The sequence below is a fragment of the Macaca nemestrina genome, chromosome 4, assembly GCF_043159975.1.
Source record: "Macaca nemestrina isolate mMacNem1 chromosome 4, mMacNem.hap1, whole genome shotgun sequence".
NCBI classification, from domain to species: domain Eukaryota; kingdom Metazoa; phylum Chordata; class Mammalia; order Primates; family Cercopithecidae; genus Macaca; species Macaca nemestrina.
Genome location: NC_092128.1, coordinates 117,566,128 through 117,590,245, shown reverse-complemented (window position 1 = coordinate 117,590,245; position 24,118 = coordinate 117,566,128). Strand labels below are relative to the sequence as shown.

General features: G+C 45.9%; 1 protein-coding gene across 11 annotated transcripts in view; it reads left to right on the top strand.

Annotated features, from left to right (window-relative positions):
* Window positions 1–20,897, top strand: part of LOC105492346 (tensin 3) — a 308,210-nt gene extending 287,313 nt beyond the window's left edge. For 8 of the 11 annotated variants that reach the window (XM_071095160.1, XM_011759356.3, XM_071095158.1 and 5 more), the window contains 7 exons: window positions 3,269–3,364; window positions 4,175–4,252; window positions 5,046–5,123; window positions 13,516–13,684; window positions 16,930–16,998; window positions 17,097–17,123; window positions 17,866–18,611. In XM_071095160.1, the coding sequence (XP_070951261.1) occupies window positions 3,269–3,364; window positions 4,175–4,252; window positions 5,046–5,123; window positions 13,516–13,684; window positions 16,930–16,998; window positions 17,097–17,123; window positions 17,866–18,010 (662 nt within the window). In that variant the 3' untranslated portion in view covers window positions 18,011–18,611. Of the gene's footprint in view, window positions 1–3,268; window positions 3,365–4,174; window positions 4,253–5,045; window positions 5,124–13,515; window positions 13,685–16,929; window positions 16,999–17,096; window positions 17,124–17,865 lie in introns of all 11 variants that reach the window. The other 3 variants (XM_011759351.2, XM_011759360.2, XM_071095157.1) reach the window with 1 other exon arrangement.
* Window positions 20,898–24,118: the final 3,221 nt, after the last annotated feature.

The window sequence follows — 24,118 nt, the reverse complement described above, 5'->3', positions numbered from 1 at the left end:
TCCACAGAGAAGCTCTGTTGGTTTATTATTAGGCTAATAAGATAGAAGATGACTTTAACAATACTCACAAATTTTATTCTTAGTATTTATTTTTTTCAGGTATATTTTACAAAGTATTCACCTTATTTAAGAAAGAACATTAATTTGTTACTTTTATTTTCTTTTGTTTTGAATAGATAATCCATATCATTGTTCAAAAATTAGAACCATAGGATAAGGCATCCACTAAGCCCGTTTTGCTTCCATTTCGGCTCCATCTGCCTCACTACCCTCTCACCTCCTTTGGGCAACCATCTGGAGTAGATTCATGTGTGTCTTTTCACTGATTACCTGTCCAAATGCAGGCAAATACACATTTTTATGTGAAAACTAGCATACTACGAGAACTATTCTTGTATACAAGAATAGTGTATCTAAAAAAGTGTATCTATACCCAGTAGGGTATTTTTAGATGGATTAAAAGTGATACTAGACTAAGGCTAGACTCATGAGAGATCTCTAATGCAGGTAAAGGAGTATGCCTGCCTGAATCCTTTTTGCATTATAAGTCATGGCAAAAACCATAATGACTTTTGCACCAACCTGTAATAGAAGGATTTCTATTCCTTTGGGTATAATACCCGGTAATGGGATTGCTGGGTCCAATGGTATTACTGCCTCTAGGTCTTTGGGGAATCGCCACACTGTCTTCCACAATGGTTGAACTATTTTACACTCTCACCAACAGTGCAAAAGCATTCCTTTTTCTCCACAACCTCGCCAGCATCCACCGATCATATTTCTAAGGTTGCTTGTAGCTGTTGTTCTCTTTGGAAGTTCGTGGCTTTCCATCTTATGAAAATCCTGCAACCAATTGATCCGTTCTATTGTTGGTGGACACTTGATTTTCAGTTTATTCTTTTTTTTTTTTCCTTTTTTCTCCCCCTGCCCGTTTTGCCCCGTTATACTCATCTTTGTGTGCTACCATGCCGCAGACTCTAAGGAAAGGGAAGCTATTCTTTCACTCTGTCTCCCCACCCAAATGGAAATTGTGGACTGAGGGGACACTGCAAGTTTTTGGTTCCCTGTAAGGGGAACTTGACTCACTAGGAGTGGGGAAATCAGAAGCAGCTCGGATTTCAAACTCCCTGTGTTTACAGAAAAGTAAGACACCCACCTGGTTCCCTCATGCTCTGTGCCTAACACCCGAGAAGATTTTTCCAAATCCTCGGATGAAACCTCTGCTTCATGCTTCCTGGAGAAAATCGCCTTGGAGTTACACCCTGTGGAATGCATGATTTGGCTTCCAGGAGGTCCAGCCTCAGGCAGGGCTGTAGCATTTCCAGGGAACATAGATGGGTTCATTTTGGCACAGGTAATGGTGTGAGAGTGGATGGGGTGGGGAGTGAGGCTGGGAAGGACCCGGGGCTCAGTCAAAGCTCAGCCCCGAAGCTTGTGGATACTGACTGTCTTGAAGCGACGTGGAGAGAAGGCGTTGTGTAGGGGAGAAAGAACAGGTAATTCTTGAAAAGTAGGACCTTCTAGCATCCAGAATTCCAGCATAAGAAGCCAAACAAGATGCTACTTCTGAGTGGAAATAGGGGGTTTTGTAACTGGAGAGCTGGATTAGACCTGATTGTTGAGGACTGTTCAAGCCTTATTTGGAAGCAAACTGAATAATGATGGCAGGAAAAAGGGTCGCAGGACCAAGCGCATCTGGCAAGTCTGCAGAGATGACAGATTATTGGGAGAGCAGGAATGATGGATGGTTTTACATGGCTCCTTGGTTTCCGTGTGAAGTTTTAAAGCAAGGACAAATAACATTTCTGCATGCATTGTCTTTGGAGTCTAGATGAGAGACTATAACTATTTTTACCTCTGTGTGTGCATCTTGCCTCTCTGACAGATTTTGGACTCAATCTGAAGATGAAGGGAACAAAATAGGGGATGTTAGAATAGCAGACTTCAGGAAACCCAGCATTGTTGGTGGCCTCTGGGTGAAATCTTATCTGGCTGCTGCGTCTTCACCCTGCCCCTGGATTTGACATTCAGGTTTCACAATTCAAGGACAGATTTGAGCAAAGAGTTTACCAGCTCTTAAAGAGCCACAGCCATTCACCATACCTCTTCCAGTAAACTGGAGATGGACAGCTAGGGACGTTCTGGATGCCGTTCTCCAGAGATCCCTGGCTAGAAGGACTTCCCACTAGCCAAGTCTCATGAGTGGCACCCAGATCCACGCTTGGTGTCCCCTTCAGTTTGGAAGCCAGGCATCATTTTCCTCCCACAACTGAATGTGATAGTATGTTCTTATCCCGGTTTAATTCAACACAGCCTTTTATGGAATCTGATCATTTCCTTTTCTGCAAACTTTACTGCCCTTGTGAAATGCTGACACAGTGATATTTGTCATGTTTATAAACATCTTTTGGAAGCCTACTGTGGGCAGGGCACTGGGGATCAAGCCCAACTCCAGTGGGTCCTGCCAGGAGGTTTCCAACATCAGAAATATTAGAAGTTTAGGCAGACATGCCCCAGTGGAGGGTGATGAAGGAAGCACTGGAGCACAGAAATACAGCACACTGTGAAGGTCTGTTGGACTCATTAGCATAGGGCAGCGACTTCTTGTTCTTTTGGTTATGCTGTTTGTACTTTTCCACTCTCAGACGGTTTCGCCATTCAGTGGCTTTTTATGATGTGTTTTCTCTTTGGACTCATGGGCTGGCCTGAAGCAGATGTACTGTTTACTATTAATAGCAATGTGGTAGAGTGCTGCTCCTGTGCAGCTGAGTGCTTGCTTTCTGGAAGATTTTGCAGATCCAGGTTCCTGGTTAAATCCCACTCGGAAGACTGACCTCCTTCCAGCTCTTTTTAGCGATTCATTCTAGGTATCATTTTGTGTCTGAGCCTTTCTCACCTCTCCTCTTTGGGAGGGGATTCAACTGGAGATTCATAATCCTCTTTCTTAGCTGCAAGCTCATCCCCTTCATTGGGGATTCTTGCAAAATGTTTGAGGGCCTTTCCCAAGGTACCTCTCCAGCCCCCACACTGTCATTGCAAGCGTTCCCACCCCGTATCTGGCCTAGCCTGTGCTCATCCAGTCGTCCTGCAGCCCGGCTACCATTCCTAGGATGAAGATGGTTCTTGGCAGCCTCTTCTGCAGTGGCTCGACTCGTATTCAGAGAAGAAACTTCTCACCTGTAGCTCCTGGCTTTTATGTTCTGTCTATTGAATTCTCCCATGCTCCCCTTTTCAAAAAATGCTTCTTTCTTTACATTTCTTGTCACAGCTGGAGATTTGGCCAATGAACTCGTCAGGCACTTTTTGATCGAGTGTACCCCGAAGGGAGTGCGGTTGAAAGGGTGCTCGAATGAACCATATTTCGGTGAGTTGCTTGAGAGGTTGCTGTCAATGTTCTGAACTCATGAGGCCTGGATTCCCTCTGCTCACCGACCTGAGATTTGGTACCATCACTCTTGTGATGGTTTATTCATATTTCATTCCCCAGTTCTGAAATCCCACTAATCTGAATTATTATCTTTAAGATAAACTAGATTTGAAATTGTTCTTAAAAGTTTTGTCAAAACCAAACAAATGAAAAGCAACGTATCAGAAGTAGCAATTACAGACATCAATAAGATTCTGTCCTAGTTGGCAAGCAGATAAGTCCTGAGAAGGTTGGAGCTCCAGCGTCACCCTATCCCACAGCACAAGGAACAGCACAGAGCTCCCAACAGAGCACCCTCCCATCCCTGCAAATTGGGAACCTTCCCTACCTCACGAGCTTGTTGGAAAGATGACTTGAGCCAGCCACACAAAGCACAGTGCAGCCTTAGGCATCATCGTTATTAGAGCTTTGTTAAGAAGCATTGTGCAGGGGCAATATTTAAGGTTAAAGTTAGAGTTGGCTTGATTCAAGATCCAGCAAACCATATGCTTTAGTCTTTATAATTTCGTAATGATGTGTCTATGGTAAGAATGATCAACAGTTCACTTTACTTACCTCTCAACTATCTTGTGGAACTTGTTACTTCTTTGAAGTTTTGCACAAAGCTGCACATTAATCTAACATACCAGCTGCTGAAAAGATAAGGACTCAGCCTTTGCATCAGTTTCATTCCAGCTGATAAACTGGCTGAGCACACAGCACCTACAGTGGTTGTTGACTCTTGTTTGCTCTCTGTCCACTTTGCAGGAAGCCTGACAGCCTTGGTGTGCCAGCATTCCATCACGCCCTTGGCCTTGCCGTGCAAGCTCCTTATCCCAGAGAGAGGTAAGGGGTCCTCAGTGCTAGTCTGGCTCTGTGTAGATTGTCTGCAGTCAAGGCCGCCAGTTTTAGAGATCCATAAAGATCCACTGAGAAAAATAATAAGACTGGAAGTTTTTTTGTATTCTCGTGGTTGAACCCAAGAAAAGGCCAATGAGTTCACCCAAAGCAAGGAGAGAAGAAGAGATTCTGCTTCATTGACAGTTCCCAGATAGCTTTACTTCATGGATTTTGATGAAAGATTTCTATAGACCAAAGATTCTATAGCTTAAAAATATAAAACCCTCAGACAAAGAAGGCTTCAGGGTCATTGACATTTAATTTTTACATTTCTACAAAATGGGCAAAATGTTGATGTTGTTGAACTTAGACGATGGATGCGCTGTTCTTTTTACTTTTATGTTTGTTGCATAATATCCTTAATAAAATTAAATAGCACCCACAGCATGTCAGGGCGATGTGACTGTATGTCCCACTTTCCTAAGCAGTCACAACTTCACATAAAAATGGTCTCACTTAATATACAGGTAAATGTGATTTACCTTTCAAAGTGTCATTATTCATGTGACTAATTCAGTGATTAGAAAAATATTTTGTTAGGCCTTTTCATCTCTACTTTTGTTCAGAATGTGATCATGGTTTCTGTGGGCCGGATTATTGTCCCAAAGAGACTTTTGACTCTGCAAAACCATTGCATGTCACCATCTGGGAATTCTGTCATCAAATTGTCTAACTTTGTCATGAGGATTCTTGGTCAGGAGCAGGACTCATTTCTATATTTTCTTGCCCCTTCCTACAGATCCATTGGAGGAAATAGCAGAAAATTCTCCCCAAACAGCAGCCAATTCAGCAGCTGAGCTGTTGAAGCAGGGGGCAGGTCAGTAAATGCAGCTCTGTTTCTATATCTGGTGACTGGGGAGAAAAAGGACTCACTGACACAACTTCCTTTTGCACTTTCAGTATTCAGGTTTCCTTTCTTTTCTGTGAGCCTTGAAGGAGGTTTCCTTTTATAGAAGCTTGCACAGAGCTGGGTGGGGTGCAGTTTTTGGGACATCAACAAGGGCTTCATGAGCCGGTCTAACTTGAGCAAGACTAAATTCAGTGGAATAAATGTCAAGCCCTGGATTTAGTTTGGGGGAAAATATAGTAAGACAGGATGTGGGTGACCTGTCTCGGCAGCTGTAAATTTAAAATGTTCCAGAGACATGACTCAACAAGTCACTTGACATGAGTCAACGATTTGACCCACACTGCCAGCAACCCCAGTGAGACATGCAACAACCAAGAACCAGCTCGCCAGAGAGAGCAGGTCACTTTAAAAAAAATGTGTTCGTAGAGTTTCTTTTTTAGAGCAGTGACAGATTCACAGCAAAATGGAGAAGAAGGTACAGAGATACACCATATACACGCATAGCCTCCCTGCTGTCAACATCCCCCAGCAAAGTGGTGCACATGTTACAGTTGATGAACCTGCATTAACACAGCCTGAGTCCCTAGTTCAGGGACTTGATATTTAGGTTCACCTTGATGTCATGCATTCTGTGGGTCTGGACAAATGCATAATGACAGGTAATCGCTGTTACAGTATCATAGTGAATAGTTTTATTGCCCTAAAAATCCTCTGTGCTCTTTCTGTTCGTCCTCTCTCCCCAGCCAACCCCAGGCAGCCACTCATTTTTTTTGTCTCCATATTTTCAACTTTTCCAGTATTGTCATATAGTTGAAACTATACAGTTCATAGCCTTTTGAGGTTGGCTCCTTTCACATAGTAATATGCATTTAAGTTTCCTCCATGTGTTTTTATGGCTTGATAGCTCATATTTTTTTTATCAGTGAGTATTTCATTGTCTGGGTGTACCAGTTTAGTAACCCATTCACCTACTAAAGGACATTGTGGGTGCTTTCAGGTTTTGGCAGTAATGAATAAAGCTGCTGTAAACACCCATGTGCAGGTTTTTGAGTGGATATATGTTTTCAGCTCCTGTGGGTAGATACCAAGGAGCGCATTCCTGGATTGTATGGTAAGAGTGTGTTTAGTTTTATAAGGTACAGGCAAACTGTCTTCCAAAGTGGCTGTCCCGTTTTGCATTCCCACTAGCAATGAATGTGAGTTCTTGTTGCCCCACATCCTCACCAGAATTTGGTGTTGCCAGTGTTCTGGATTGTGGCCTTTCTAATAGTAGCGTAGTGGTATCTCATTGTTTCTGATGACCTACGACGTGGAGCGCCTTTTCAGATGCTTATTTACGATCTGTATATCTTCTTTGGTGAGGTGTCCATAGAGGCCTTTGGCTTGTTTGTTTAATTGGGTTTTTGTTTTCTTATTGTTAAATTTTAGGAGTTATTTGTGTATTTTAGACACTAGTGCTTTACCTGACAGGCCTTTTGAAAATATTTTCTTCCATTTCATGGCTTGCCTTTTCATTCTTTTTTTTTTTTTTTTTTTTTTTTTTTTTGAGACAGAGTCTCGCTCTGTCGCCCAGGCTGGAGTACAGTGGCCAGATCTCAGCTCACTGCAAGCTCCGCCTCCCGGGTTCACGCCATTCTCCAGCCTCAGCCTCCCGAGTAGCTGGGACTACAGGGGCCCGCCACCTCGCCCGGCTAGTTTTTTGCATTTTTTTTTAGTAGAGACGGGGTTTCACCGTGTTAGCCAGGATGGTCTCAATCTCCTGACCTCGTGATCCACCCGTCTCGGCCTCCCAAAGTGCTGGGATTACAGGCTTGAGCCACCGTGCCCGGCCCCTTCATTGAAATTTTTAATTTTAATAAAACCCAGTTTATTGATTTCTTATTTTATGGATTGGGACTTTGGTATTGTATCTTAAAATTCACCACCAAACCCAAGGCCAGCTAGATTTTATAGTTTCAAATTTTACCTTTAAGTCTATGATCCATTTTAAGTTAATTTTTGTGAAGGAGGTAAGGTCTGTGTCTTGATTCATTTTTTATTTTTTTGCCTGCAGATGTCCAGTTGCTTCTGTACCACCAGTTAAAAAATCGGTCTTTTCGCAGTTGTATTGCCTTCGCTGTTTTGTCTAAGATCAGTTAGCTGTATTCACGTGGGTCTACTTTCGAGTTCTTTAATTGACCTATTTGTTCTTTCACCAATATCACATTTTCTTGATTGCTTTAGCTTTATAGTAATCCTGGAAGTCAAATAATGTCAGTCCTCCAACTTTGCTCTTCTCTTTCAATATTGTGTTTGCTATTTTTGGTCTTTTGCCTTTCTGTATTAACTGTAGAATCACTTTGTCAGTATACATAAAATAACTTGCTGGGATTTTTATTGAGATTGTGTTGAATCTATAGATGAAGTTAGGAAGAACTGACATCTTGACAAAAGTTGAGTCCTATCCATGAATATAGAATATCTCTCCATTTATTTAGTTTTTTGTGTCTTTCTTCAAAGTTTTATAGTGTTCCTCATATAAATCTTGTCTGTAGTTTGTTAGATTTAAATGTAAGTAGTTTTTGGGAGGTGCTACTATAAATGGTATTGTGTATTTAATTTCAAATTTTACTTGTTTATTGCTGGTCTGTAGGAAAACAATTGACCATTTGTACATTAAGCTTATATCCAGCAATCTTTCTGTAATTGCTTATTAGTTCCAGGCCAGGTTACTTTTGCAGCATTAGATGCAGTCCTAGTGGCCCCAGTTTAAGAAGGCTGTAAACAAACCACACACCATAGGGCTCTTGTGGTTCTGTGGCCGTGAGGGAGGGACACAGCTAGAGAGGACAGTGGGGCCTGCTGGCTTTCAAACCTTGAGTTTCAAAACTGTTGGAAGTTTTTCGCTCAAGGTAGGTGTTTACTGTAAGAAATGTTGGGGATGGGATTTCTGAGTCTGGCAGAAGATTGGACTAGAAATACCTCCATTCTGTACCTCATAACTGCAGAGTAGTTTACAAGTGTTAACTCCACAATAAAGGTGTATGAAATATATAGGTATTTTCTTATTTCCTCTATAATTTGTATGATTTTTCTATGTAGCTTTTCTCTATAAATTTATACATCACTGTGTCTGTTACCCAGCTAAAGTAAAATTACTTTGTTTTGAATGGAATTATAGTGTTTAAGTCATTTTAGACTCTCCTTATAGAATAAGTTACCTGTGGCCAAAATAAAGGTGAAAATAGCTTGCCCCAAATTGCAAGTGTGCTAAAGCTTGAAGCTCCAAAATGAAGTGTAGCTGTGATCATGGGTTTCCGGCCATGTTCTGCCACTCAGGATTTTGATCTCTGGCAAATCACTTAGCTTCGCAGACCTGAGGTTTGTATCTGGTCAGTGGGGATAATAATATTTTCACACATAGCAGTTGAAAAGATTAAATGAATAGGACATTGAAAATGCCTTGGGAGCATTTTTCTGGCCCAAGAGGAATGGTCTTTCCTGGGAAGCCAGCCTCGCCCTTTCCCTTGTGAGATGTAGATCTCACCTTTGGGCCTGGGCTGGTCCTGGGCCACAGCCCCTAAATCTGTTTAAGTCTATTTCCCTGGAGCCCATCATGATTCTTAGCTTTCTTCTGTTAAAGTAACAGTGGACCCTGTCTGTGGGTCCCAGTGAAGTGCCCAGGAGGATGCAGGAATTTACTATAGACCTCTTTGATGAGCAGCTCACTCACTCTTAACTGAGGAGACAGGGCTACGAAACCAGATCCACTCTGATGGATTTATTTGTTTCAGTTGCACCTTTTAAAAATGTCTTTGAAATTTTGAAAACCTTTAATTAATGGTTTTTAAATCACAACTTATGCATTGTCAGTGTTCAAGAAAGTGCAGAAGAACAGTGATAGCAACAGGCACAGAGCACTTGTCCTGCCCAGCTTATTGGCTCCTCCCCTTCACCCACAAGGCATGTGGGTGTAGTGTCCTGTCATCCTTTGTCATAGACAGAGGACCCAAGGTGGCAGCTCTGGCTCCTGAATGGCAGATCTAGGCCTGACGTTCAGCTCCCACGTCTAGCCATGCCCATATCATCTCAGGGACACAGCCCTGCCCATTCAGCCCAATATGGTAGCACCAGGGGACATGCAATTTCATTTTTCTCCTTTAGCTTCCTAGTTATCCTGCATTCACCCAGTAAGTGTGGAATTAATAAATGAATTGAATGAATTTAGTTGATCATAACAGTGCATCCTGATAGCACTTGTTTTTAGATATTAAAACTTTCTCTTCTATCCTGACTTACCATTTTTAAGTACACTTTTCCATCTTTTAAAATTACATTGAAATGTATCAATAACTCCAATTTTTTTTAAGGGTGGATCTTCTTAGAGTCAAGACTTCATTCAGAACGTTGAGTTTGTATCTGATCATCTGAGTTGGGCATTTCTATATAAAGCTTGAATTATGACTGCCTTGAGCTTCTTTCCTTTAAAAATCTTATTTCTAAAACACATTGAGAGCTGCAAATGTCTGCTGTCCATTACATTAACCCAGGTTCCAAGTCATGGAACCAGGACAGCAGATGTGTCACCAGAAGATTGAGGCTGTCACAGTCACCAATCCTCAGCTGGTGTCGTCTTTACCTGGAGGATTGTCTGCAGATGTTTAGAATCAGTGCAGAATAAGCACTGTGGCAAGATAGTAGAACTATTGCAATCTCTGATGACCTTCCAGCAATTTAGTGGGTTTTCTTTCCTAAACTGAACTTCATCTGTTTTCTAATTCACTTAGAGTCCTAGACTCCTGGATGTGCAATGTTCTTTGAAATGATCATGTCCAATTTCCCCATTATAAAGATTCAGGAAGCCGAAACTCAGAAATATTAGCAGTCAGACAGCTCACAAAGATAGGAATAAACTTTTAATTTTTTCCAGTTTAATCCTTTTTTTGATACTAAGGCCATTATGCCTTTGTTCCAATCTCTAAAACAATTTCTATTTGTGTTTTAAGCCTCGCTTCTTAATTATTTCTTGTTGAAGCAGAGGAATATAATACAATCCTGAAAAGAAAGACTTATTTCTTTTTAGTAGACTTCTAACAGATTTCCCAGAAATGTTGTGGTTGCATTTTTTAGCATATGATAGGTATGCTTTTTAAAATAAAGTCATATATGTTCTTTAAGTTTTAAAAATGTAAAATAAAAGAAAAGGAAAAATGAATTACTCATAGATCTGTTGCCCCTATGCAGCCCCTGAATGTTGGGAGGAAGGGTAGACAGTAGGTACAGTGTTCTCTGGCCCAAAGACCACTCCTGATGTCAACCAGATCCAATCCTGTACTGCCTTTTTTCTTGTACTTGGGATCATGCTGCATGTACAATTCTTTTCTCTTCTCTTAGCATAATAAGTTGGTTCTTAAAACATAATGCAGATCTCATATTTTCATGGCTACACAATGGTCCATCACATAATTCACCTCCTTGTGGATGTTCATTTAGCATGTTTCTAATTTTTAATACCACAGATAATGCTTAGAGGACCATCTTTCTGCATTATTTCTTTTTCTGATTTCTGGAGTGTTGCCTTAGGACAAATTCCCACATGTGGGCCTCAGACTTTTGTTCTGTGTTATCAAGTCCCTTTCTCAGAGTAGCCTAGCAATGGACAGAGCTCCATTTCATGGGTCTGGTGGATGCCTTCCTGGTAATTCTCACTGGGCACTGAATCTTCACCTCTGGCCAAGAGCACTTGTCAAGTGGCACTGGATGGTCTTGGGCCAGGTGCAGTTGGACAGTCACAGGCAGGCACAGGCATGCCTGTTCTCTGCTGGAGAGAGGCTTTGGGGCACTTGGTGTCAATTGGCTGCTGTGTGCTCCATAGAACAGGCTCTGTAGTGGCAGCATTTTCTTCTCTGCTTTGAGGAATGATGACATAGCTCCTGCATCTGGGGAGAGAGATTCCCCAAACAGCAGATTCCTCCCAAACTCTCGCCAGCAAGACTACTCCTCATCAGAAAGCCATGTGTGACTCCTTCAAGAGAGCATGGGTCTGGGTTGTGGCAGCTGTGGTTCTGTGTGAACTGATTGAGATTGTGCCAATTTTGTGGAATTTTCCTAGTAGTTAGGTCAAAATGTCCCCTTTTTTCTCTCTTTCGTAACTGCATGATCAGCATGACAGTAATGCTAATAAAATCAAAGGCAGACTGTCCCTTTCATGAATTCTGTTTTTGAATTCTCCAGGCTCTCTCGCAGCTCCTATCTGTTTGCACACATGCTTTTCATTTTCCCGTTCTAATCATAGCAGACGTGGTTTTTATTCTGCTCTCCCCGCTGATTGCTGATGACGTCTTTCCATGCCGCCGTGTGATTTTCCTGGTTACTGCTTGCTGGTTGCTTGGTATTCCACCAAGGGGGCTAATTTTACCCCTCTCTCATTTCTGATATGTTTCTGGTTTTTCCCACTAAAATGAATATGTGGCACAAATGTCTTTCCCTGCAGGTTAACTATCTCATGTGGTTATAGAATATTTCCTTTCTCAATCTCCTCAGGAGCAGGACCTCTGGGTTACTTCTAGGTATTTGAGATCCACTTGATAAATATCGCCAAGTATACTTGTCTGTTCTCATGATGTTAATACAGACACATCTGAGACTGGGTAATTTATAAAGAAGTTTATATATAATTTATAAAGAGGTTTAATGCACTCACAGTTTCACTTGGCTGAGGAGGCCTCATGATCATGGTAGAAGGTGAAGGAAGAGCAAAGGCACATCTTACATGGTGGCAGGCAAGAGAGTATGTGCAGGGGAGCTGCCCTTTATAAAACCATCAGATCTTGTGAGACTTACTCACTCCCATGAGAACAGCATGGGAAAAACCCACCCCATGATTCAATTACCTCACACCAGGTTGCTCCCACCACACGTGGGTATTATGAGAGGTACAATTCAAGATGAGATTTGGGTGGGGACACAGCCAAACCATATCACCAAGTGATCATCAAAAATAGTGGGCTCAATTCCTCAGAGTGTCTCCAGCTATAAACACTGTGGCCTTTGCTGTGGAGAGAAAGGGTGGTCCAACAACTCATAAGTCGCCCTGCACTGTGACACCCAGGGACATCCTAGCCCATCTGTGGTCTTGTGTGTCAGTGTACCCTGCAGCACACCTGTCAAACCACCTGCCAGCGCACCTTCCAGTGCACCTGCCAACATACCTGCCAGCACATCTGTCTGTGCACCTGTCAAACACCAGTCAAACCACCTGCCAATAGGCACGACCCTTGCTGGTTCTGAAAAGTCAGACTTAAAGGCAAAGAGAAGATGGAGCTGCTCCCCAGGGCTGCCTCCCCCAGGAGGACATGGCCAAGGGAGACAACACCACCCAGCGCATACTGTGCATCCGAGTGCTGAGATGTGTTGCTGTAGACTATGGGGAAGCACTCTTTTTCTGTTAAGTGAAACTTTAGAGGCCTTTAACCGTGGAATTAAGACACCCACATGGTCACTTACAGGGACTTGTATATAGCAGATAGGGGGCGAGTGAGTGAGGGCAGTTCTGTTCCTCAGGAGGAAGACTACTCAGCCTTTGGGCAGGAGAGGCTCTGGTTTCCTTCAATGAATGAGCTTCAGGCTGAGCCTGGATGTCTTGGAACACCTCAATTTCACCCATGCCCTAAAATCACACGTGCACTTGTGCTTGAACTGCAGGGTCACAGGCTAGAAGGGAGAGAAGAGTTGTTATGGAGCCCAGTTGTTTTTCTTCTCCCAAGAGGAGATGGTCAGGGACAGGATCCACAGCCCTCCCTTGGCAGCATGGGGAGCCAGGACACAGGCAAGGCCGGGCCACTTTTGGCTCTTTCCAGCCTGTTCTCTGAGCTCACTGCAAGCCATTCCTTCTCTCGGCAACCAGGATTCCAGGACACATGCTTCCGTCACAGATGTTTCTCAGGGGCCTCTGGGCTCCTTACTTGTAACAGTAGTCGGGTTTCGTGCTAATGTGATTGTTGTCCAGACCCACCCTGAGACCAGAGAAGGTGCCTTGGGCTCCACCTGTGACATGAGGGTTTAATACTGCTGCAAGGCAAATAGAAAGCTCCCTCTGGCTGGTGGGAAGGCAAAGCCACACCAGGCGGGTCTGCTTTGCTCTGGTAACTCACTTATTGCCTGCCTTGACATGGGAGCAAGTGCATCCTTGGAGCACTCACTTTTCATGTTGTCAGAATTAGGCGCAAAGGCCATCTGCCTTACATGCACCCAGCACAGGCCACATGCGCAAGTCGTTCATAAATCCACAGTCTGGCACATCAGCAACTGCCTGTGTGTTAACAGGACACACCTGTCCCAATAGTTGCAACTAACATGTGTCTCCCTTGGTGTCTTCCAGCCTGCAACGTGTGGTACTTGAACTCCGTGGAGATGGAGTCCCTCACCGGCCACCAGGCGATCCAGAAGGCCCTGAGCATCACCCTGGTCCAGGAGCCACCCCCTGTGTCCACGGTTGTGCACTTTAAGGTGTCAGCCCAGGGCATCACCCTGACAGACAATCAGAGGAAGTGAGTGCCTAGAGGGAGGCAGGAGCCGTCCAGCAGGGGCGGGGCTGTCACCTTCCTCTTGCTCTTCCCTAGTGCGGGTAGTCATCCAGGTAAATCATTAGCCGTCCTTGAGGTCATGAGTCACCCAGGACCTGTCTAGACATTTTTCTCCCATTAAATAGATCCTGGGAACCACATAGAAACTATTAGCATTTGTTCTGAAGGTTATTTTTCTTAGAAATCAGTAAAATAAAATAATAAAAAGACATTTGGCGTTTTAAAACTGCACACATACACACATAATTGCAAATGTAAAAAATCATTTAACTCAGTTTTTTGAAAACATTCTGATATTATGATCAGAATCCATTGATCTTAGAACCTATTGTTTTAACAGAGGGTCATTTCCTTTCAGGTGAGAGTATGACCTTGATATGTACTATTTCCATTGGCCAATTTCAAATGACTTAGGCCAGAGCTGTTACTGAGCCAGTTACGCTGGAGCTGATGATCTCAATGTGGACCTTTACTGAATGCCCAGCATAGGCACGGAACAGAGCAGCCATAGGGCTGTTCCTCTCTCCCTCCTTCCAGAATGCCATCCCTGAGTGGAGCCTGTGGCCTAAGAACAGAGCAGTCCAGATGCACTTGTTTTGTGTTGTGTGGTTGAGGAGGCACGTTGGCATCAACTGTGGCAGCAGCATGATGGCAGGAGTCATCACAGCCGACAGGCCGGCAGGGGACACTCAGACCAGCCTGGCTTCTTTCTCAGGATGCTCCCCCAGCAGGGCCCCCATGCCTCTCTGTGGTGTCCATGTCCTTAGACTCAGGACATTTTCATCATCTGCCCAAAACACCTCGGAGGTTGAAGGCAGGATCTTCCCCTCCGTAGCATCAGGAATAAGTGAGTTTAGGCAGGTTTTGCTCATCACCCTTCACCTGCTGGAAAAAATGAGCACAAAGCAGAACGTGGGTTTTACTGGTCAGACCCGTTCAGTGCCCCTGACACTGACCACTAGGTAATCCTGGGCAAGGTCCCAATTCTTGATGCTCTCATATTTCAATCTTGCACCAAAATACCTATTTCAAGGTTTAGTGTCTCAAATGAAAAGGGCACTCAGCAAGTGCCCTGTGTGGCACATGCAGGGACAGGGTCAGGTGCGTGGCTCAGCCCCACTGTGTTCTCAGGGTCAAGGTCACAGGCAAGGCTCAGCTGCACGACTGTATGGTGGACTCATGGTCAGGTTCAGGGGGCATAGCTTTGCTGTTTGGTGGACTCAGGGTCAGAGTCAGGGTTGTGCCTTGGCTTTATGGTGGACTCAGCGTCAGGGACATGGCTCAGCTGCATGGCTCACCCAGGGTCCCAGTTGGGCATGGCTTAGCTGCATGGTGGAATCAGGGTCAGTGTCAGGCATAGCTCAGCTACATGGTGAACTCAGGGTCAGGGGCATGGCTCGGCTACATGACTCACTCAGGCTTCCCATTGGGTGTGGCTCAGCTGCACGGTGGACTCAGAGTCAGTGTCAGGGGCATAGCTGAGCTACATGGTGGACTTAGGGTCCGGGATGTGGATCAGCTACCTGGAGGGCTCAGGGTCAGGCTCAGGGCATGGCCAGGCTGCTTGGTGGACTCAGGCTTACAGTCAGGAGTATGGCTAGACTGCCTAGTGGACTGAGGGTCAGCATCAGGGACATGGCTAGGCTGCATGGTGGATTCAGGGTCTGTAGGCATAGCTTGGCGACATGGTAGACACAGGGTCAGGGTTGGGCTCCTTAAGGACCCTCACAATGTTGACTGTTCCCTCCTCCCCACGGCCCTTGGAAGATCTGTTATTTCTTCACAGGATCTGTTCTATGTGCCCTTGTCAGAGGTGTCTTTTTTCTGTGTCTCTTTAGTTTCCTTGTATTTTTTATACTGCCTGGAGATGGGTCATGTCCACATCAGTTCAGATCTTTCATATTGTAAGAGATAGAGTTTGGGTTCAGACTGGCTAATTCTGGACAAAAGGGGGATCTTCTCACCAACAATGAGCCTTAAAAGGCACCTGTTTGAGAGGTGCTGTAGGTGGCTGCAGGGTCACCTTGAATTGAAGCACGCCCAGGCTCTGCCTCTGCCCTTGCCTGTCTCCTGGCCTCTCTCTTCATCTCCAGATGAGCTTTACCCTGTACCAGTGCAGAGTCATTCCCAGAAGGAGAGGGTTGACCCCAAAGCCAACTAGACTGGCCCAGCCTGGACACAGCAGTGTTGAGATGGGCATCCTCTGGGGACCATGTGGACTGGGTGGATAGCACTCTTGGAAGGAAGGGCTCGGCAGGTGAGCTGGAGGAGGTTGCCTCAGGTGGTCATGTCAGTGACTAAGGGCTATCAGGTGAGCCGGGAAGGAGGTCTCTATGGGGGTCATATCAGTGACCATGTGGAGTCCTTCCCTAAGGAATGTTCCATGCACAGCACTTTACTGTTCAGTCAGTGCTCTCAGACCTGTGACTGCATCTGATTTGGGTGTCTGTTCTGTGGAAGGAGTGGGCTGGTATCATGATCCACTTTTCACAGGTGAGGAAACTGAGGCTTGGAGGCTGGAGGCTGTTAGTGGTTTCCCCATGATCCTGCAGCCAGCAGTGTCTGGCAGGACCAGAGGTGCTTCCTTGTGTCCATCTTACACCCCACCAGCTTTTCCAGTTCGTTGGGGCTTTTTTTTTTTTTTTTTTTTGAAGTGGAATCTCACTCTGTCACCCAAGCTGGAGAGCAGTAGAGCGGTCTCAGCCCATTGCAACCTCTGCCTCCCGGGTTCAAGCAATTCCCCTGTTTCTGGCTCCCAAGTAGCTGAAATTACAGGCACATGTCACCATGCCCAGCTAATTTTTGTATTTTTAGTAGAGACGGGGTTTCACCAAGCTGGCCAGGCTGGTCTCGAACTTCTAACCTCAGGTGATCCACTCGCCTCGGCCTCCCCAGGTGTTGGGATTACAAGCGTGAGCCACTGCGCCCGGCCTGGTAGGGCTTCTTGACCCGATTCCTGTCTTCCACACGGCTGACAGTTTCAGCCTGTGTGGTGCTGCCGTCTACTGGTAACAACTGTTCTGCCCACCTTCAGGGCATCTGTTGACTTTGAATGAGCACACACTTTCTTCTCTCCAAGTGATGAGTAACAATATAAAATGTTTTCTGCTGGAAGAATCTTCATGTATGGGAGAGCCTGCCCAGTGCATCCCCCATCACCCAAAAGCCCTAGTAACAGGAACCATCCTCTCTCCCCTGTGTCCCAACAGGCTCTTCTTCCGGAGGCATTACCCCGTGAACAGTGTGATTTTCTGTGCCTTGGACCCACAAGACAGGAAGTAAGAAATTTGCATTTTTATTGAGCAAGGAGTATACTCAATTCTATCTTTCAATTTAAAACATTAACCTGACTCTCTTTTTCTTTTTAATTTGCAAGGTGGATCAAAGATGGCCCTTCCTCAAAGTAAGTTTCTGGGAGGGATTTCTTTACATGCTCTCCTTGTCTACAGTTACACTCCAAAGTTGAATTCCAAATTTTCATAGGGGGTGCCTTATAAGAAAATGACTACACCATGCCAATTTCTTTTGAAAAAGAAGGAAGTAAAAGTGTTCTCATTATGGACAAGGATCTGGATGCTGTTAACTTCTCTGCCGGCTGTTGGCTGAATGTGCAGTTGGCACAGCCTTTTTGGCCATTTGGGAATGCATGGCTCAGCAGTGCTGAGGTCTGCACAGCTAGAAGGAATTGCTCCCTGTGTGCAGGCACGTGGATGAAGCGGGTGTTCCAAATCTACCAAATACAAGGGAGGAGGGCCTTCATCACACTGTTGCTCCACAGCCAGTCCAGGCAGCTGTTAGAGGTCCCTCTTTTTTCTTTTCTTTTTTATCTTTTTTTTTTTTGAGACAGAGTTTCGCTTTTGTTGCCCAGACTGGAGTGCAGTGGCATGATCTTGGCTCACTGCAACCTCTTCCTGGGTTCAAGCAATTCTCCTACCTCAGCCTCCTAAGTAGCTGGGATTACAGGCGTCTGTGAAGGCTGGAGGTAAAGTGCATGAACAGGTGGCCAGCAGGGTGCTGGGCATTTGGTAGATTTTTGATAGATGCCACTTAAAATTCCTCCTGACCGTGCCGCTGGCAGCTGGAGGAAGTAGAAGCTTGGTACTTTGTGGGACACTGACCACTCTAACTGGACTTTCCTTTGGCAGAGTCTTTGGATTCGTGGCCCGGAAGCAGGGCAGCGCCACGGATAATGTGTGCCACCTGTTTGCAGAGCATGACCCTGAGCAGCCTGCCAGCGCCATCGTCAACTTCGTATCAAAGGTCATGATTGGCTCCCCAAAGAAGGTCTAAGAACCCACCTCCCACCCTGGACCCACCGATGCCTCTCAAAGCCCTGGAGACAGCTGTGGGGTGAGGGTGGGGCCCCCACTTTTTACCAAACTAGTAACTCTGACATTTCAGGCCCATGAGGGGAAAGAGGATCTTCCAGCTCTACAAAAACAAGAACAAACAACATCACCATGAATTGACCTTTCCTGAAACTGACTTACCTGACACATCTCTGTAGCCACATGTTTTTTGGGTAGAAGAAGCTGGGCATGGGTGCACCCCACCCCCTAGGGTCCCCATGGAAAGGGACATGCAAGGAAACAGCACAGAACACGAGGTGGTCCCCACATCCCTGGCACACCAGCATTCCGGGGGATGAGGAATCCCCAGCCCTTGAGGCAGAGGTGACAAGTGACTGCCATGCTTCACCCATTGGCATGGGCGCCCCTGTCCAGCTGCACCTGAGGCCAGGAGTTTCCCTCACCTTGGTCTTCCCAAGATGGAGATGCTAATGAAACTGAGAAGGGGGCGTATGTTTGATGAAGGTTTGTGCAAGTCAAGCCCTTCTGGAACACAGTGGGGCCTAAAACGAGGGGCCTTTGTGATGGGCTGTGAGGATGAGGGTGGTGGGAAGAAATGGCTGCATTAGAGACCCCACCCCACCCCACCATGGTGAGTGCTCCGTGCCTCCTCCTCACCTGTGGCGAGCTGGGCGAGCTGGGCTGGGGAGAGCCTATGAGGACCCTGAGAGGAGAAATGAGAAGAAGGAACAAAAATATCATTTCTATGTAATTTATATTTTATGCCAAATTATTTATGATAATTTGCCATTGCTATACTGTACCAGTGTCGAATGCTGCAGCCTGCCAAGCTGTGATTTTGCGAGGCTTGTCCCCATGTAGGATGTACCATAGGCCCCTGGCCACCGAAAGTGTGCGGTGGACTGTGGGTCTCCCATGTGCAGTGCCGCCCAAAGGTGGCTTTGCCTCAAGCAGCCTACCCTGATGTTTTACTCATTGGAATGTTTTTCCCCGGTTGTGGATGACTTCCTTTCTGATGGAGAGAGTCCAGGAGGGATGGGAAACACCTGGATTTAAACTCGGCATCCCCGACACGGGCTTTTCAATGATCTTCAGGCCGGACACTGCAGGACCTGAAGTTCCCCTGCATTTATCAGCCTTCTTCGTGCTCCTCCTTGCCACCCTGGGGTTCTTGCTGGGGACCCTGTGTGGTTGTGGCATGTGTGAGCAGAACGGAGAATGAGGAGAAAGAGAAGAAACCCCGGTACTGACAAGCTATTTTTGAGTGCCACTGTTTGCCATCATCTAAGCCACTGAATCAAGTGTATTTCAGGCCTATTTCAACATTCCAGCCCTGGTTTTCTTGCTTGAACCTGTCCGTGGTCAAAAGGTTTGGGGTAATTTGTGACCCTGGAACATCCCCAGAGTGAGAGATGGGGCTGGGCCACATCGGAATAAGTCCTTGGCCCCGTCCTCTCGCAGCGCAGGTGCTCTGCAGGCACACTGACTGTCCTGATTGCTTTCCAGCCTGAAATTCCCTCTGCTTTCAAAAGTCAAGTCCCCAGTCTTAGGCCACACTGGTGTCACAGGCTCCTGTCAGGGAGCTGGGGTTTGGGAGTGTGCTTTGTGAACTCTGCTTTAAAGTGAGGGGCCGAGGAAAACTTAGCAACAGGCAGAGCTGGAAGCAGCCAAATCACAGTGGATGTTGTGTGTGCGTGTGTACGTGCGTGTGTGTGCGCGTGTGTGAAAGCAGGTGGACCATTCCACTTTTTAGCTCCTATTGATGCACCAAACCAAGTGCCTCATTTCTGTGCCAAATGTTTGCCTTGGTCATTGTGGACCTCCTCCTCTAACGTGCGGTGGCATGACCGTCAGGAGGTGCTGGCATTTTCAGCAGATCCTCGTGTTGACCCTTATGTCTTTGGCAGAGGCTTCCAGCATCTCGGTTTTTCATCCACTGCAGGAATGTGGCCACCGGAAGCAGAGGTTTGTACTTTCCCCAAGAGGTCCTCATCCTGAGATGGTCCCTACCCATGTTTAACCCAAAGAGTGCAGTCCTTCTGATGAAGGATGAGAGAGCTCATTTAGAAATCAGAGCAAACGAGGGTCTCAGTATTGAGAAACAGCCTGCCAGGGAATCACAGAGATATTGGGGTGCCCGTGATGGCCCCCGTGAAGCCGTGCCTCGACGGCATTCAGGAAGCCGTGCAAACATACTTTTTGAACTCATTGGCCAGGTGTGATTTTTACACAAGGTAAACGTGGTCAAGGGCATCAGGGAATTTGCTCCAAGCAGATAGCTCCTTCTGAGGAACCAAAGGCAGCAAGTTTCCACGATTTCTGGAGAGCTGGTATAGGAAGTTTATTTCTTCCTTTTGTGTTACATGTGCATTAAACAGAACAAGCTGTGTGCCATCACAGATTGTACTGTGGGCTCAGAAACCGTGAGAGAGCCCCCACCGTGGACACCGGCTCTAGGGCCACAGGAAAAGGAACACTTCAGGCATTTTGCCTCCAGGGCTCCCGCTGGACAGGCGCATACTGCCCTGGGGAGCAAATGTGGAGAGTTCACGAACTCATGTGCCCAACGCATGTTATAGCCAGGGTCCTACTAACTACTCAGTAAAAGAACGTATTGTTGTATTCCTCCAGTGTTAAGCTATAGCCATGTTAAAAGTCACCGTGCATTTATCCTCAGCATCAAATACCTTGTAACGTCGTCTTCTCTGCCTTACTTGTTAGTGCATATTTTTACTTTTCTGATACTGTAAAGAATATATCCAGTATGTAAATGAATGTTCTATAAATCCTTTGTATAGTCATTTTCTCTGCTCTTTAAATATCATCTCTATTCAGAGTATAATAAAATTATGAACTTGGTAAGCCTCCGTGAGACGGTATTTGTGTGCCCTGAAGGACATTTGTGTGTGTTTGCACGTGTGTGTGTGCATGTGTGCACTTTTATGTGTGTCTCTGCACACGTGTGCATGTGCTTGCACAGATGTATCTTTGTGCACATGTGCCTGTGCATCTGCGTGTGTGCTCGTTCATGAATGTGTGTGTGTTTACAATCAGTGGATTCAGTTATAAAGTCGCAAATGTTTTGCCTTCAAGAGTATATTAAGATTTCTGCCCAGAGACCTTTGAAATGTTACATTCAAAGACTTTTGAAGATTAACCACAATGCAGTGTTGATAATGGGTCCTGACATGTTTTCGATGTTGCCGTGAATACCCTTACACACACACTGGCTGCAGGAACACACGCCTAAAGTGGGCCACCTCCTGAGGGACCTCCCAGTGTCTATTCAAGTGGGCACTAAAACTGAATATTGAAACTCTGGTGGATTCACTTACACATCAACAGAGTCTGGAGACAGCCAGTGTCACCCACCTCTTCTGTTCCCCCAGCCAAGGCTCCTCCCTCCCCACCTCAAGGGAGTTTGCCCTTTTCTACTGACTCTCTGCCCTCCCTCCTGAGTCAGGTGACGGGACACAGGACCTCATCTAACCTCGTTCCCTGAGATGCAAACCAGAAAAGAAGCAATGCTTTGGGCTCATTTGGTTATGGACAGATAAAGATTGCAGTTAGCTGTCATCCCCTGCCACTGCACAGTTTTCTGCTTGCATGATCAGCCTCCAGAGACTCTAGCTTTCCACTCTGAGGTGACACAGAGGAGATATTTCACCCCAGCTATGTTGGGAGAGTGGACTTGAAATGGTCCCGGTGTTGGCCGGGCACGGTGGCTCAAGCCTGTAATCCCAGCACTTTGGGAGGCCGAGACGGGCGGATCACGAGGTCAGGAGATCGAGACCATCCTGGCTAACACGGTGAAACCCCGTCTCTACTAAAAAATACAAAAAACTAGCCGGGCAAGATGGCGGGCGCCTGTAGTCCCAGCTACTCGGGAGGCTGAGGCAGGAGAATGGCGTAAACCCGGGAGGCGGAGCTTGCAATGAGCTGAGATCCGGCCACTGCTCTCCAGCTCGGGTGACAGAGCGAGACTCCGTCTCAAAAAAAAAAAAAAAAAAGAAAAAGAAATGGTCCCGGTGTTACTGCTTTGGAGCAGAAGAGAGGGTGGGTGGTTAAATCTTGTCCAACAAGAAGCTCCCAGTGAGTCTTGGAATCCAGTTGTTTCCCAGACCTTTGACCAATGTCACAAGGTGGAAAGGTGGACAGGGCATTGATTTCACTGTAGCTTAGGGAGTTCACTTTCCAAGAACACCATACTTGTTACAATTACTGTCTCCGTACGGTGTGCACATGTCCCTAGGTCCCCGACCAGAGCCAGCCCTGGGGACTGTTGGAGAGACCCAGTGGCCATGAGACCTCAGCTGGACAGGCCCCTGCCACTTCCTGCAGGAGGAAGTTATGGGACCCCCATTCATCTCCCAGCAATCTGTTACCTAATGCGTACCTGGGCCTGGCCTTACCTACTGGGGTCGTCCTATTATGTGGTGGGCACCTTGGTCCACCCACTTTGGGGGTCATTGATATATTGTGTAATGAACACTTTGGATCTGCCCACTGGGGGACAGTAGGTCCGCAGCTCAGTTGTGCTTCTGTGTCTCATCTTGTCCCCAGGGAGATAGGTTGCCTACCTGATGGCTTTGGGGATCACACTTCACAGGCCGGGGCATTTGGGCTGGTCTCGGAGGATGAATTGGAGTTTTCCAGGTAGACTTAGGGCCTGGACAGGGAAGGGATATTTTGTGATGCAGGGATTGGTGAGATCTGGACACATTTGGACAGCAGGGCTGTTGAATTGACAAGATAAGTGGAAAAACCACAAGTGGCCCTTAAATTCCTGAGAAATCAGTTCACAGTGTGAAGCCTGGCCTGAGGCAACAGATCAAATAGCGGTGCGGTAGGGTGAGCAAGAGTCTATTGCCAATCCAGATGACCAGGAAGAGGAAGCAGCAATAGGGACTCCACTGCAATGATTGATCTGGCCAAGGGAGCCTCTCTGTCCCATCTCAGAGAGTCCAGGGTTGCGGGGCTGGGGAAACCAGAGCAGGATCCCCCTCAGCCCCACCTGGGAAACACACTGATCTCCCAGAGGCAGGGGACCCACCAGAACACACACCAGGCCAGGAAGGCCTCACAGCTGTGTGGTGGCAGCTTCCCTCTCCCATGAGAGACACCCCTTCTGTCCCTCAGGTAGCATCAGCAGAGACCCCAGAGGCACCTGATAAACCAAGCAGACCAAAATAACACTGAAAGGCTCTGATGATTAAACTGTCAGTGGGACCACAGGCCACAAATCAGGCCAGGACCTGCTCCCTAAACAGAATCAGGGCAATTACCTGCTAAAATTAAATATTTAAGTAAGACCCAGAATTTCCTAATAGGTAAAATGGGATACAATAGGAAATTCCTTTCATACCAAGTACCAAGAAATGTGCAGCATGAATGAGAAAGACAACGAATGCCAGCGTCAAGAGGAACCAAGTGCTGGAGTTATCTGGCAAGGATTTTAAAACTGCCATCATAAAAATGCTTCAAGGGGCAAATAGAAATTCTGTTGAAGAAATGAAAAAATAGAAAGCCACAGTAAAGAAATAGAAGTGATGAAGAAGAACCAAATAGAAATTACAGGGCTAAAAGGTATATAATAACAGAAATGAAAGAATCTTACTAGATGGGTTCAATAGTAGAGTGGAACTGGCAGGATAAAAGCAACGACTGTGGCGACATTGTAATTCACTCAATCTGAAAAACAGAAACTAAAAACAAAACAAAACAAAACAAAAAGAACACCCACAAGACAGTATAGGACAGTAACAAAAGATCCAACCTTTGTATCACTGATGTGCCCAAAGGAGAAGAGAGAGGCTAAAGAGTATTTGAAGATCAATGGATAAAAATTTTCCAAATATGGCAAAAAGACATGTATGGATCAAGAAGCCAAGTGAACTCCAAACAGGATCAACAACCACAACCAAAATCCACGCCAAGAAATATTGTAATTAAACTTCTGAAAACTAAAGACAACCTGTAGGCAGCCACAGAGAAATGATGGATTCTGAATAGGAATAGGAGCACACCAATTGGAATGACAGTGGATTTTTCCTATGAAACCATAAAGGTCAGAAGGAAGCGATGCAAC